We start from the raw sequence: 15716 nt of genomic DNA, 5'->3' as shown, positions 1-15716 counted from the left end.
ATTTACTGGGCTGTGTGTTGACCAAGATGCTAATGTATGAAATTGGTAATGCTTGTGTAATGAAAATGGATAAAAATCTAAATAATACTATTTGAAAATGATGGTTTTTAAAGCTTATATTTCAAAGGTGGCTTCTTTTGAAGTAATTGGCACATAAGTATTTATTATATTCTTATTGATATTTAATATTTAAACAAGCTTTTAGAATAGGAAAAATAACTTTAATAATTACCTGTTGAAAATAAATTACCTTACTTTTTAAAAAAGTTTTTTTAAAATAAAGATTATTTATTTATTTATTTATTTGAGAAAGAGACAGACAGAGACCGAGACAGAGACAGAAGGAGCCAGGGGGAAGGAGCAGAGGGAGAAGCGGGCTCCCAGTCCAACGTGATCCCAGGACTCCAGGTTCATGACCTGAGCCGAAGGCAGCCAACCAACTGACTGAGCCACTCAGGTGCCCCAAATTACCTTGCTTTTTGCATTAAAAAATATTTATTGAGTGTCCACGATGCCAGATACTAGAAATGATAATAACTGTGCTCTCAGAGTCCAAATATTTTATAAAACAGGATTAATAATTTTTTAATGTTAATGCAGTTTCCCAATTTTAAATAATATCAAAGAATCTAGACCAAAAATAAAGTTTCTTCAACCCTAAATTCCACTGCTTTCCCCCAGGCATTGTGAGTAGTTGGTGCATCTTTCAGACCTTTTTCTTTTACGTATGCACATAGATAATACAATACCCGCTCATAATATCTTTGTAAGATAAATGGCTGGATGCCTTAAGTATTTTCCTGCTGCTTCCTTTTTGTTTTTTCATGAAAAGATCTGTGTTCACAGTCTTTCCATTTTTAGAGAGAGAGAGAGAGAGCCACCCATCCCCCCCCCCCCCCCCCCCNCCCGGTTTTGATAAATGGAAGAGTTGAGAGGGGTTAAAAATGATGATAACGCAGAATCACAGACCACATAAGCAAATATTGAGAGGCGGTCTGGTTTCTGTAAAGTGAATCATGCCTTGCTAATGTAGGGCTTTTTGAGAGAAGTAACAGAGAGCCCACAGCCATATTTGAGTCTTTCAGAAAGACTTTGATGAATTTACAGACCAAGAATATTTAAAGCTTCTGGTTGCTTTGTGTTTAAGAGAAACGCTTGTCTCAGGCCCCCCCGGGGTGGCTCAGGTCGTCATCCCAGTGTCCTGGGATCGAGCCCTGCATCAGGTTCCCTGCTCAGCAGGAAGGAGGGAGCCTGCTTCTCCCTCTCTGCTGCTCCCCCTGCTTGTACACGTACTCTCTGTCTCTCACAAATAAATAAATAAAATCTTAGAAATGATGGGGGGGTGGTGAAAGGAGGGTACAATAAACATTTCCAGGTATACTGGAATATTTTGCATATTAAATAATCAAGATGATTATAAGTTTCAGGAAGATTTCAGGATTGTATGAATAGGAAAAAAGGGTTAAATGATGAGCTGCTTATTGATAAAGTATTAGGTAAGACATGGTGACCCCTGAACTATGTTATCTCTTAAACTAGAGGCTTGAAAGAGGTATTTTTATTTTTTTTATTTTGTGTGTGTCTTGTATTTTTTAGAAATTTAAAGTCAGGGGCGCCTGGGTGGCTCGGTCGTTAAGTGTCTGCCTTCGGCTCAGGGCATGATCCTGGCGTTTTGGGATCGAGCCCCACATTGGGCTCCTCCGCTGGGAGCCTGCTTCTTCCTCTCCCACTCCCCCTGCTTGTGTTTCCTCTCTCGCTGGCTGTCTCTATCTCTGTCAAATGAATAAATAAAATCTTTAAAAAAAAAAAAAAAAAGAAATTTAAAGTCAATTAATTATATATAGTGTATTATTAGTTTCAGAGGTAAGTGATTCATCAGTCTTATATAATACCCAGTGCTCATTATATCCCATGCCCTCCTTAAAGTCCATCACCCAGTTACCCATCCTCTATCCTCTCCCCTCCAGCAGATATCAATTTGTTTCCTGTGATTAAGAGTCTCTTATGGTTTGTCCCCCTCTCTGATTTCATCTTATTTTATTTTTCCTTCCCTTCTCCCATACTCCTCTGTTTTGTTTCTTAAATTCCACATATGAGTGAAATCATATAATTGTCTTTCTCTGATTGACTTATCTCACTTAGCATAATACCCTCTAGTTCCATCCGAGTCATTGCAAATGGCAAGATTTCATTTTTTTGATGGCTGAGTAGTATTCCGTTGCGTATATATACACCACATTTTCTCTGTCCATTCATCTGTCGTTGGACATCTGGGCTCTTTCCATAGTTTGGCTATTGTGGACATTGCTGTTATGAACATTGGGGTGTAGGTGCCCCTTTGGATCACCACATTTGTGTCTTTGGGGTAGATACCTAGCAGCGCAATTACTGGGTCATAGGGTAGCTCTATTTTCAACTTTTTGAGGAAACTGAAGGAAGTATTTTTAAATCAAAACAAAACCCCCAAACCCTCATTTTAACATAGTAGATTAGAAAGATCTTATTATCCTGGGATGTAGAGCAAGCCAAAGATAGTTAGAAATGTGCGAAAACCTAGTAGATACATGATCTTGTGGTCTCTTGTATAATCTTTCCTTCTTCCCAGGTCAGCAGCAGTCCTGAGCCTCTGGAGGCTGTAGAACAGGAGGTGAGAATGGTGTTTCAGATCACCTTACAGAAAGTAAAGAAACTTGATTAACTATTGGTTACTCATTCAGCTGCTATTCTCAAGACATCCAGTGCTCAGTTTGAAAGACTACTGATGTTTTTCACTGAAATACAAGAGGCAATTATTTCTGTAGTGGTTGTTAGGGCTTTACTGTAATCTGTAAATTACTCCTCCCTTAAAGACAGCATTTTAAAATAAAGGAGAGAGGGGTGCCTGGATGGGGCTCGGTCGGTTGGTCATGATCCCAGGATCCTGGGGTCGACCCCATGTCAGGCTCTCTGCTCAGTGGGGGGGTCATCTTCTCCCTCTCCCTCTGTCTGCCCCCCCCCCCCGCTTGTGCTTGCTCGCTCCCTCCTTCTGTCAAATAAATAAAAATCTTTAAAAATACAAAATAAAGGAGAGAAAATATAAGTAAATCCAATGAAAATTCAGGCTATTTCCACCTATCCAGCTCTAGGTAAGAAACACTCAAATACCCTTGCACAAAATTGCACAAATACCTTCCTCAGGACAAAATGTACATAACTAGTACGTGTCCTGGAGACAGCCCCAGCGTGTCATTATACTGTATGCTGCCTCCCTAGTCGAACAGATTTCTTCAGCTTCTATCAGGGCACCATTCAGCTTTATTCAGCAAACATCTGTTGTGAACCTTCTTCATATCAGTCTCGATAGCCTGGGCATTGGGATATAAAGACAAAGCTTTTTCCTATTCACTGTAGGTCAGGTCTCCTACTCACCCACGTCCATGGAAGCCCTTCAGCTGATCTATGACAGTGAAAGAAAGTGTCCCCTTTCTTCAGAAATACCCTCAGGGTTAGGACATTCATACCTCTCCTTTAAGAATCAGAATTTTCTTAAACCCACAGTATAATTAACATCTAGATTTTTTTCATCTGATTGTGTCTAGAGTTAGGGTTCTCAGTATTTCTTTGGGTCACAGACTCCTTTAGGAATCAACGTTATGAAACTTTCCAGAAAATACATGTACACACAGAATGTTGTGATTCTGTTATGCTGTAGAGTTGTCAATCAAAAGAGTTTAAGAACCACTGCTTTAGACGTTTAACTTCTCCTTGTGGAGAAAGAAATGTAAACATAAAAGTTAAAATATAAGGTGATAAGTGTTATAGTGGGGATCCATGGGGCTAGTTTTTGTAATTTTGTCTTTTCTTTCATTGGGCTTAAAATCTTTGAATCAAAAAGATAGACTTATGTGACAGAGTTGCTTGCCCATTTGTTTAGCTTATTTCAGATGAAGGCAGGCAGGCTACTTAGGAGAACTCTACACTGGAACTTTTCTTCTTTCTTTCAAGATTTTACTGATTGAGAGAGAGTGTGCTTGTGCAGGAGCAAGAGGAGGGGCAAAGGGAGAGAGGGAGAGAGAATCTCAAGCAGACCCCATGCTGTGTGTGGAGCCCGATGTGGGGCTTGATCTCACAATCTTGAGATCATAATCTGAGCCGAAACCAAGAGTCGGATGCTGAACCGACTGAGCCACCCAGGCACCCCCCATTTCTAAGTTGTCCTTAGATAATTTCTTTTATAGTTGTAAATTTAAGTTATAGTTTCTTAGAACATAAATAGTTACAGGGCAATGCTGACTAACACGTGACGTAAATATTCTGTGCAGGACTGAGCACGTGAGGGAGATATTTGATGAATGGAACAACTGAAAATATTTTGTAAAGGCTTATAGACTTTTAGCCTGATATCTAAAGCCAGTAAGAAAATGGCACAAAGACCAGATAACTTTCACCATAGTATCTCAAGTGAAGCTAGAAGTAATGACACCTGTTTTCTTTTTTGTGTGTAGGAAATACATACAGAATAAAATTTACCATCTTTCTTTTCTTTTTTTACTTATTTGGGAGAGAGAGAGAGAGAGAACACGAGCAGGGGGAGGGGCAGAGGGAGAGGGAGAAGCAGGCTCCCTGATAAGCAGGGAGCCCTACTCGGAACTCAATCCAGGACCTTGAGATTATGACCTGAGCTGAGGTAGAAGCTTAACCGACTGAGCCACCCAGGTGCCCCTAAAATTTACCATCTTCATCATTTTTAAAGCACACAGTTCAGTAATGTTAAGAATATTCACATTGTTGTGAAATAGATCTCTAGAACTTTTTCATCTTGCAAACCTGACACTTTGTACCCATTAAATAACTCCCTCTCTCCACTTCCCCAGCCCCAGCCACCATCATTCTACTCTATTTTGTAGGAGTTTGACTGCTTTAGGTGCTCATGTAAGTAGAATCATGTGGTATTTGTCTTTTGTAACTGGCTTGTTTCACTCAGCACCATGTCCTCAAGATTTATCTCTGTTGTAGTATGTGACTGACTTTCTTTTTAAGGCTGAATAATATTCCATTGTATGTATGGACCACATTTGATACATTCATTCATCCCTTCATGGACAGTTGGGTCACTTCTACCTCTAGGCTATTGTGAGTAATGCTGCTATGAACATGGGTGGAGCAAATGTCTCTTCAAGATCCTGCTTTCAATTCTTTTGGATATATACCTAGAGGGGGTATTGCTGGATTGTATGGTACTTCTTTTTTTAGGTTTCTGAGGAAATACCATACTGTCTTCCAAGACAGTTGCAACATTTTATAATCCTCCCAATAGCGTAAAAGTGTTCAAATTTCTCCCCATCTCACCAACACTTGTTATTTTCTGTTTGTTTTTGATAGTAGCCATCCTAAGGGGTGCAAGGTGATACAGTAGTTTCTATTTGTATTTGTCTGATTAGTAACGTTGAGCATCTTTTCATGCTTGTTACCTGTTTGTATAACATTTTTAAATGACACCTTTTATTTTTTAATTAATTATTTTTTTACCTAAAAATTTAAGATTTTTTATTTGAGTAAGAGAGAGAGAGAGAGAGACCATGAGTGGGGGGAGGGGCAGGGAAGAGGGAGAAGCAGACTCCACACTGAGCAGGGAGCCCAATGCCGGGCTTGATCCCAGGACCCTGGGCTCATGACCTGAGCTGAAGGCAGATGCTTAACCGACTGCACCACCCATGCGCCCCAAGAATTTTCTCTTGTTTTGCACGTGGTACCTTAAAAGCTTACTGTTGACCAAAAGTGATATACTTTATCTTTTAACAGATTAATATTTAAGCTTGTCTTTCTTCATTCTGTCTTAGTTGGAGGCATTGTTAGTGACAGAATTACATAATTTCTTCCACAGGAATGCAATACAAGAATACTGTGCCTCCCTCCAACCAAACATTGTAGCAGAGACTTTTCTCATGTCAGTGCTTTCCTACTAATCTTAGGAGCTTTATGTCACCACTGCCTGGGAGACCAGTGAGAAATGCTTCCTTTGAAAACGGTCCCTTAAATTTCAGAGCTTTTCTCTCCTCAGCTCTCCCTAAGATCCAGAAGTACAGCCCACACAGTGAGCTATTTTAATGAGTGTAAAATATTTTTATATGGTAAAACTATAAAAGGTAAGTTACAGATAAATAAATCTCATGTTACTTGGATAGTCCATGACAAATTTAAAATTTTCTTCTAAGCAGATCCTAATTTACTACTTCTTGTAGCCCCAAACCTTGAAAATCCCTAAGATGGCATAGTCCTTTTCCTGGTTTAGGTGCAGTTCTCTTGCTTGCTTTATTCTGTACTCCCAGATCCACAAATGAATTTGGGGAGGAGGACTTTGGTCAAACTGTTTGTTTTGAACTCTTTAATTACTAAGTAATGTTTTTTTAAAGATTTTCTTTGTTTGAGAGAGAGTGAGAGACAGAGCGAGCGAGCATGAGCCAGGGGGAGAGGCAGAGGGTGAGGGAGAAGCAGACTCCCTGCTGAGCAGGGAGCCTGACATGGGGCTGGATCCAGGACCCTGGGATCATGACCTGAGCTAAAGGCAGATGCTTAACCCACTGAACCTCCAAGGGACTTGTCAAATTGTTTTTCAGATAGTTTCAAAGGCATGTCATTTTTTCATTAAAGATGAACTTGATTCTTTCTAGGGCTTTCTGAATCCACAGTCTTGATGAATTTAAGTGTTAATAGAGTATACAGCAAGGACTTATGAGAGTGGTACTAAGGGCAGCCTCTATTTGTCTTCAGTGTCTTTGGTTCCACAAATAAGACCATCATTTTCCTAACTCCAAACAAGCTAATTTGCTTCACTTAGTAAATTTTTATCAGATACTTCTATATTAGGCGTCGGTCACCAGCTCGGGGAAATAGTCAGCAATTTTGTCCTTTAGTTTTAAGAGGGGAGGAAATGATAGAGAATGGAGCTATTTCTTTGGTTTTCTTCCTTCCCCCTAGAAATCAGCCTAGTATTTGAGATGCACAGAATAGTTGGCTATCCAATGCAGCTAATTTTATCAGCATATTTTATCAGTATATTTAGTGTTGCACTTCATGTGATGGGTAATCAGTTGTCTTAGACACAAGGCAATAAATAATGGGTAGCTCCCAATGCATTAATAGTATTGATAGTTTTCTCAACTTTGTCAGTGAAAGATAACTTCATCTAGTTACACTAATTCAAATTTATTCCAAACTTCATTTACTTTTTTCCTTATTATAATAGTAACATGTGCCTACTGTTAAAAAATATGGAAACAGGGGCGCCTGGGTGGCGCAGTCATTAAGCGTCTGCCTTCGGCTCAGGGCGTGATCCCGGCATTCTGGGATCGAGCCCCACATCAGGCTCCTCTGCTTGGAACCTGCTTCTTCCTCTCCCACTCCCCCTGCTTGTGTTCCCTCTCTCGCTGGCCGTCTCTCTGTCAAATAAATAAATAAAATCTTCAAAAAAAAAATATGGAAACAAAAGTTTTTAATAAGAAGGAAAAAAAAATTACCTATTATCTGTAGCCACTTAATATAGCTAAAATATTTTTTTGAGACCATATTTCATATGTAGATTTATAGTCTGATTTTTGTAATTTTTTCTACTTGTGTATGCATACATATATACATACACATACATTTATATATAAATGAGCGCCAACAAGGGCAAAGAAAAGGTAAAAATCACTCATTATCCAACTACCCAGTGGCAGCCACTATCAAAATCATCATTGCCCTGACAAAGCTTTTTCTAACTATATTTTCTTAATCACTCATACTGTACTGGATTTTTTTTTTTTAATATTTTATTTATTTATTCGACAGAGATAGAGACAGCCAGCGAGAGAGGGAACACAAGCAGGGGGAGTGGGAGAGGAAGAAGCAGGCTCATAGCAGAAGAGCCTGATGTGGGGCTCGATCCCATAACGCCGGGATCACGCCCTGAGCCGAAGGCAGATGCTTAACCGCTGTGCCACCCAGGCGCCCCTGTACTGGATTTTTTTTTAAGTTTTTATTTTGATTCATTTTGTGAGAGAGTGCTTGCGCTCATAAGCAGGGGGAGTGAGAGAGGGAGAAAAGGAGAAGCAGGCTCCCCACTGAGCAGGGAGCCCAACGTGGGGCTGGATCCCAGGACCATGACCCGAGCCAAAGGCAGACGCTTAACGACTGAGCCACCCAGGCGCCCCTGTACTGGATTGTTTTAATCCCCAGTCTCTTTGCAAAATATTTTGAATATTTTCCATTTCAGTAAATACCCCTCTACAGCACAGTTTTTAATTCCTGCATAATATTCTCTTGTATGGGTATATAAGTGTAGTTTGCTTAATTTCCTATTTTGAAGCATTTAAGTTGTTTGCGGTTTTTTGCAGTTATAAATGATGTCATGTATACATTTATTTTTTATTTTATATATTATACATGTATATTTTCCAATTTAACATTTAAGGATTTTCCCATGTCACTGAAAGTTCATTTTAAGTATTGTATGCTAACGTGGATATACTATTTTATTTTTCCTTTGATAGATTCAGAGTCTCAGGGGAGATTTGTTTTTGGTAAATGGATCATTATCTGTTGTGGATATGTGTGTTTCTTAAAATGATGGTGAGCAATAAAATAATTGGTTGCTGACCAGCTATTAGTTCAAGTCCAAGTACAGTATAAACTCAGAAATTGAGAATAGCAAGATCTAGGATGGAGGTCTTTGGCAAACACTTGGGTTTGAACCATGTGTTAGAGCTCAAGCCCGTCAGTAGAGCCAAGATGCTCAGACTCTTAAATGGGTAACTCACGCTGGTGTGGCATTCACATTCTGTGACATTCTTTATCTCTCAACATTTACAAACAGACCAACAAAAAACAGGAAAAAAAACAACCCTCAGAGTCTGGGGTAGCGATGAAGAGTGGGGTGTGGGGCACTGTTGAAGGGATAAAGAAGTCTTTTTTAAAATTTTAATTCCAGTTAGTTAGCATGCGGTGTTATATTAGTTTCAGATGTACAGTAATAATGATTCAGCAGTTCCGTATATTACTCAGTGCTCCTCAAGATGAATGTACTCTTTAATCTCCTTCATCTGTTTCACCCATCCCTCTGCCCACCTCCTGTCTGGTACCCATTTGTTTGTTCTCTATAGTTAAAAGGCTGTTTCTTGGGCTTGCTCTCTTTCTCTCTCTCTCTTCCTTTGCTTGTTTGTTTTGTTTCTTAAATTCCACATGTGAGTGAAATCATGGTATTTGTCTTTCTCTCACTGGCTTATTTCACTTAGTGTAACATTCTCTAGCTCCATCCTTGTTGCAAATGGCAAGTTTTCATTCTTTTTTATGGCTGAATAATACTCCATTTTATATATATCAAGCACAGGGCTTGATATATATATACACCACATCTTCTGGATAAAGAGCTCTTGATTTGCCACAGCAAATATAATTTACATAACCCTATGTTCTCATCTGGTAATTGCTTTTATATTCATTCAGCCACTCTTGGTAGTGACATTTGTGCTACATCAAAATTCATAATAGTAAGTTAACGGAGATGAAACATGAAAATGTTTTAATGTTGTAAAGCTAAGTGTTTCAGTGATAGAGTTCCCCAAGTGTGGTTGCTTTCATTGTGATTGCTTTCCACCGTAGCACAGGCAGGTGACTGTATGCCAAAAATGCTTTCTTATACTTGAATAGAATTTAAAATTTTAATTTTAATTTGAACACTCTCTGACTTCTCAGCACCTGAAACAACCTAAATCTCTCAGCATAATATAAAGCTTAGAGTATATATGTAATTTTGATTGGTATGGTGTTATTTGTTTTTTTTTAATGGCTTGGATTCTGTTTCATTAGTTTTATAGCTGTAATATATTTTTAACAATGTGCTTTAAAAGTTAAAAAAAATATTTTATTTTACATTATTTCATTATTACTTTTTTAAAGTGCAGATTCAGCCTCAGTAGGTCTGGTGTGGGGCCTGGGATTCTGCATTTCTTTCTTTTTCTCCCTTCCCTGCCCTCCTCTCCCCTCCCTTCTTTCTTTCTTTCTTTCTTTCTTTCTTTCTTTCTTTCTTTCTTTCTTTCTTTCTTTTAAGATTTTATTTATTCGACAGAGAGAGAGACAGCAAGAGAGAGAATAAGCAGGGGCAGTGGGAGAGGAAGAAGCAAGCTTCCCGCTGAGCAGGGAGGTGATGTGGGGCTCGATCCCACGACCCTGGGATCATGACCTGAGCTGAAGGCAGATGCTTAACTACTGAGCCACCGAGGCGCCCCAAAAATAAAATTTCAAAGAGGGAAATAAAAGTCACTAAAAATCATCCTGCACCACAGCATAACTTAGTATGTTTATATATTCTTTTTGCTTTAGGCCAAAAGCATGCATTTCAAGAGTCTCAGAGTTGTGCATAATGTATTATTTGCTATATAATAATTGCTAACCTTTTATTTTTTATTTTATTTATTTGAGAGAACAAGCAGAGGGAAGAGGGAAGAGGGAGAGGGAGAAGCAGGATCCCCACTGAGCAGGGAGCCCACTTCGGGGCTCAATCCCAGGACCCTGGGATCATGATCTGAGCTGAAGGCTGATGGTTAACCAACTGAACCACCCAGGCGCCCCAGTTGCTAACATTTTAAATACTTAGTATGTGTGAACACTTTGCTAAGTCATTATGGAGAATAACTTATAATTTATTAATTATATACCATTGTCTCTATTTTACAAAGAAGAGATAGATATAGAAAAGAATACATAACTTACCCAGAGTCAAACATTTAGTGAATGGTAAACTCACTAATTTACCCTAATTCTTCTTCTTCCTCCTCCTCCTCCTACTATTACTGGTAAACTTTTTGTCAGGTTCTCTCTCTCTCTCTTTAAAGGTTTTACTTATTTGGAGGAGGAGAGGGGCAGACAGAGAGAGGATCCTAGATTCCACTTTTAGCACGGAGCTCAACGCAGAGCTGGATCTCACAAACCTGAGACCATGACTAGAGCCAAAACCAAGAGTCAGACACTTAACTGACTGAGACACCCAGTTGCCCTAGGTTCTTTTTTTTTTTTTTTCCCCAAAGATCTGGGTATTTTGCTCAAAAAGAACTGGGTCATTATTCGTAGCCATTGAACAACTGTATTTGTTTTTCTTTTTAAGTAGGCTGTATGCCCAACATGGGGCCTAAACTCATGACCCTGAGATCAGGAGTCACATGCTCCACCAACTGAGCCCACCAGGTGCTCTTCTTTCTTTTTTTTTTTTTTTTCTTTCTTTTCTTTTTTTAAATATTTTTTTAAAATCCCCTCCCCCACCTTTTTTGGGTTTTTTTACTGAAGTGTAAGTGACACACAATGTTACATTAGTTTCAGGTGTCCTGCATAGCGATTCAATTTTTGGACAACTGTTTTTAGTTATTTGCCACAAACCCCTTTGAAAAACCTGATAAAAGTTGTAGATTTATTTTTTTTCCCAGAAAAGTGCGTTCTGCACAAATTTTTGCATGAAATTCAATCTGGACATGTCCTTCATGAAGACTGTATGTGGACCCTAGAATAGTAATTATCACCTGGGTTACTTTTTAAAATGCAGATTACTTGGTCTCACTGCCTAAAGCTTGGAGTTAGACTTAGAATATGCCCCTTTAGCAGTATTTCAGATGATCTGGATGCAGGATGTTTTAAGAATATTGTGTACAAAACCGCATGTCTCCTGAGATTCAGAGCCTTGTTATTCCACTGCTGGTTTTGTGTGTGGGTTTTTTGGGGTTTTTTTGGTTTTTTTTTTTTTAAGATTTCATTTACTTGAGGGAGAGAGAGAGGGCACGTGTGCACGAGGCGGGGGGCAGAGGTTGAGAGAGAAGCAGATTCCCCGATGAGCAGGGAGCCCAATTTGAGGCTCTGTCCCAAGACCCTGAGATCATGACCTGAGCCGAAGGCAGACGCTAAACTAAGTGAGCCACCTAGGTGCCTCTATTACTGTTTTTTGTTTTTAGTTTTTTTTTTTTTTTTTAAGATTTTATTTATTTGACAGAGAGACAGCCAGCGAGAGAGGGAACACAAGCAGGGGGAGTGGGAGAGGAAGAAGCAGGCTCCCAGTGGAGGAGCCTGATGCAGGGCTCGATCCCAGAACGCCAGGATCACACCCTGAGCCAAAGGCTTAACGACTGAACCACCCAGGCACCCCTCTATTACTGTTTTTTAATAGAATTTTCTCTCTGCAAGTTTTTTTCTTACCCCATTTAAGAAAATGGCTTAAAATAAATTAATCATTTAAAGATTTCCCCATAATTCCTTTTTTTAAATTAAATTAAGCTCAGTGCCTAGCGTGGGGCCTAGCACAGGGCTTGAACTCAAAACCCTGAGATCAAGACCTCAGCTGAGATCAAGAGTTGGACGCTTAACCGACTGAGCCACCCAGGTGCACCCCCCCAATAATTCTTTTTATTTGTAGGATGAACTTTCTGATGTTAGCCAAGGAGGATCTAAAGCTACCACTCCAGCATCAACAGCTGCATCAGATGTGGCCACAATTCCTACGGATACGCCCTTAAAGGAAGATAATGAAGGATTTGTGAAGATTGCAGATACACCAAATAAATCAGAGATAAGCAAGCATATTGAAGTACAGGTAGCCCAAGAAACTAGAAATGTTTCAACAGGTAGGTGACCCTAATTCTTTACTTTCTAGTAAAGATCATGTGGGTATGAAAAAATACATCTTTAGGGGTGTTACTGCTTTAGATTTATAAAATGATACTCAATTATAAGTAAGGTTAAAAGGGGTGATGATCAAATAAAGTTTTGGCGAGGCAGATTTGGGGAGCCGGGGGATTGGAGAGCCTGAAAGGCAGGAGAATAGTCTTCATATTTAATTTCTCTGTATTTCATCCCTTAATTAGTAAAAAAACAAACAGGGAGTCCTACCCTGGGTTACAATGGACCGTGTCCCAAGAAATACAAATAAAAACTTTGGTTATTTATCAGTTTTTGATATTCACTGTTAATTGAATATATGATATATTGTCTAATCCTGTGTTTCCTAGAATCCACTCCTTAAAATTTTTTTAATGATCAAATGATGTATTTATAACCATTGAAGCAACAGGATTTTCATGAGGGGCAGTATGTGATATATGCGTTATTTATGTCATCTTGTCCTTTTTCTAAGGCTCTGCTGAAAATGAAGAGAAGTCAGAAGTTCAAGCAATCATTGAATCCACTCCTGAGTTGGATATGGACAAAGATCTCAGTGGATATAAAGGCTCAAGGTACTGTCAATGTCAAATGAAGACATTTTATCCTTCCTTTCCCCTCTCCCAGAAGCATACTATTATTCTCTGGTCTCTTGCCAGAAAAAAGGGCAGATGTTTTGCTGAAGAAATGTTAGTATTATATTCTAGTTTCCATTTTTGAAATGGACATTAAATGTTTTGTGAAATGTTGCCTTTGCTGCAGCAGGGATTAGGAGCATATGGAAGCATAGCGGAAAAACACAGCCAAGGTGCAACCAATACTTTCTGGAATTTGAGGAAACAAAGAAACAAGTGTAGGGGAAGTAACAATTTGAGCAAACTTTGTTCCTTCCGCCAGATCAGGAAGAAGATATGTACTCACTTCAAAACTAATGATTTCAGGAGCCTGGCTGGCTCAGTAGAGCAGATTACTCTTGATCTCAGGATTGTGAGTTCAAGCCCCATGTTGGGTGTGAAGCCTACTCAAAAAAACAAAACAAAAAAAGCCCAAAGTGTAATGATCTCATTATTGGAAAAAATTATTCTCATTTTACATGGGGAGGCTGTTTAGTGGTGGGAAGAGAATTTTATGTATGGTCAATCTAAAACATATGAATGTTCACGAATTTCCCACAGGAGCTACTGCCTTTCTTTTAATTTCTTCCATAACATCTATCCTTTAATAATGATGACCATAAAAATACATGCTGTTTATTGATCGCTACAGTCGTGGTTAAAAGCATGAACCTAGACTAAGATTATGTTGGTTCAAATACCGCCTTGGCTGAGGTATATTTTCTCCTCCAAAAAAGGGAATTACGATAATACCTCAGATGATTATGAGTAAATGAATCAATGTATGTTAAATCATTGGCAAAGGGCCCAGTTTAATAAATGTTAGGTAGTATTATTGTCATCATCATTTAATATAATTTTAATTACAACCTTATGAAGTCAACGTCTTCATCCCCATTTTACAGATAAGGAAGCTCAGAAATGTGTAGTAACGTGTCCAAGATAACCTCGTGAGCAGGTGGAGCTGGCATTCGATCTAGGACTCTGATTTCAAAGGCCATGTCCTGTGAAAATAGTTTTTTTCTTTATTGTTTATTTAAAAATGTAAGCAATGTAGGGGCACCTGGCTGGCACAGTTGGTTACATGTCCGACTCTTGATTGTGCCTCAGGTCCTGATCTCAGGTTCGTGAGATCGAGCCCTGCATGGGTCTTCGTGCCTCTTCATGCCGGGCGTAGAGCCTGCTTGGGATTCTCTCTCTCCCCATCCCCCTCTCCCACCACTTGTACATGTGCTATCTCTTAAAAAACCAAAAAAACAAAGGAAACAGTGCAGAGTATAAAAAGTGAAATTCGCTCTTTATCCTCTCTTAAGCCTAAGGAGATGCCGCTGCTTATTAGCAGGTTCAGTTTGTCATTCTGACCCTCTTTAAAAATTAAAAAAAAATTTTTATTAGACTAATGCATGTATACTATTAAGGTCAAATGGTAATAATACAAACTATGAAGGGCGATAGTAGTCCCTTTCCCCTACCCACCCCTCATTCCCATTCTCAAGAGGCAGTGTCTCTTGCTTCTTCGTTCTCTTTTTTTTCCTCAACAAAAGTGGTTCAGCTTCATTGCAGGGAAGCTGGGGAGGGCCAGCAGGCTAAATAAGGGTCTCGGCAGGAACTGCCATCACTGAGCAGGACTGCCAGGCCCTGCGTCTGTCTGAAAGGCAGGAGAGGATCAGCATCCTGCCCCCTTTGGTCCGTCTTGGGGCCGAGGTAGGAAACAGCCTTTTTCTGTTTTCGCCAGGGTCTCCAGCAGGGTGTCCACACTGTGCTCAGAGTTGATGCAAACCTTCTTGTTGGGCAGGTCATGTCAGACTCAACTCGCCAGCTTGTTGAGCGCCTGACTGACCGCATTAGAGCTGCCTTCAGAAGTCATGTCCACAGAGAACTCATGTTTCAGCATGACTGTGGACGTGGTGGTGGCGGCAGCAGCCACATCTTAGTTCTCTTTTGCTGTTTTTCTTCAGGTGTCTAAATCACATCCTTATGCTTCTTTTCCTGGCTCCTTCTGTGTCTCAGCTGGGATTCTGTAAGAAAATTAAGTCCTAATGCCCCGAGGCATCCTTTGTGTATAATGAATTAGCTACACTCCTGTGCGTCTAGAATTGAGAAAATAGTCACTCAAATCATTTTCTGTATTCTGTGGGTCAAATGAGGAACCTGGTTTTAGAAACACTGTGAGACTAGCTCTTGACTTTTTAGTGGAGGATGACAAGGATGCAGCTCCTCAGACCACCATCCTTCCTTTCATCCTCTCAATATAATCCTGTTTTTGTTACATTAACATTCATTGTTTAAATCATTATGACTGTATAAATACTGATCACAGTTTAGCCACTGAATACACTGTGATTATATTTCCTATCTTTAGCAACTTTGTTTTTCTTAAATTAGTAAAACCTGGTGGATTTTTGTTTTGTTTTGTTTTGCTTAGGTTTCTACCTACCTATTATTAGT

General features: G+C 39.5%; 1 protein-coding gene across 4 annotated transcripts in view; it reads left to right on the top strand.

Annotated features, from left to right (window-relative positions):
- The window catches only part of SPAG9 (sperm associated antigen 9), a 135411-nt gene that overhangs the window by 71727 nt on the left and 47968 nt on the right, over nucleotides 1-15716 (top strand). For all 4 annotated transcript variants that reach the window (XM_040640845.1, XM_040640843.1, XM_040640844.1 and 1 more), the window contains exons 6-7: nucleotides 12413-12620; nucleotides 13130-13229. In XM_040640845.1, the coding sequence (XP_040496779.1) occupies nucleotides 12413-12620; nucleotides 13130-13229 (308 nt within the window). The remainder of the gene's footprint in view (nucleotides 1-12412; nucleotides 12621-13129; nucleotides 13230-15716) is intronic.

The sequence above is a fragment of the Ursus maritimus genome, unplaced genomic scaffold, assembly GCF_017311325.1.
Source record: "Ursus maritimus isolate PB19 unplaced genomic scaffold, ASM1731132v1 scaffold_24, whole genome shotgun sequence".
Taxonomy (NCBI): Eukaryota; Metazoa; Chordata; class Mammalia; order Carnivora; family Ursidae; genus Ursus; species Ursus maritimus.
This window is presented reverse-complemented; position numbering and strand designations above follow the sequence as displayed.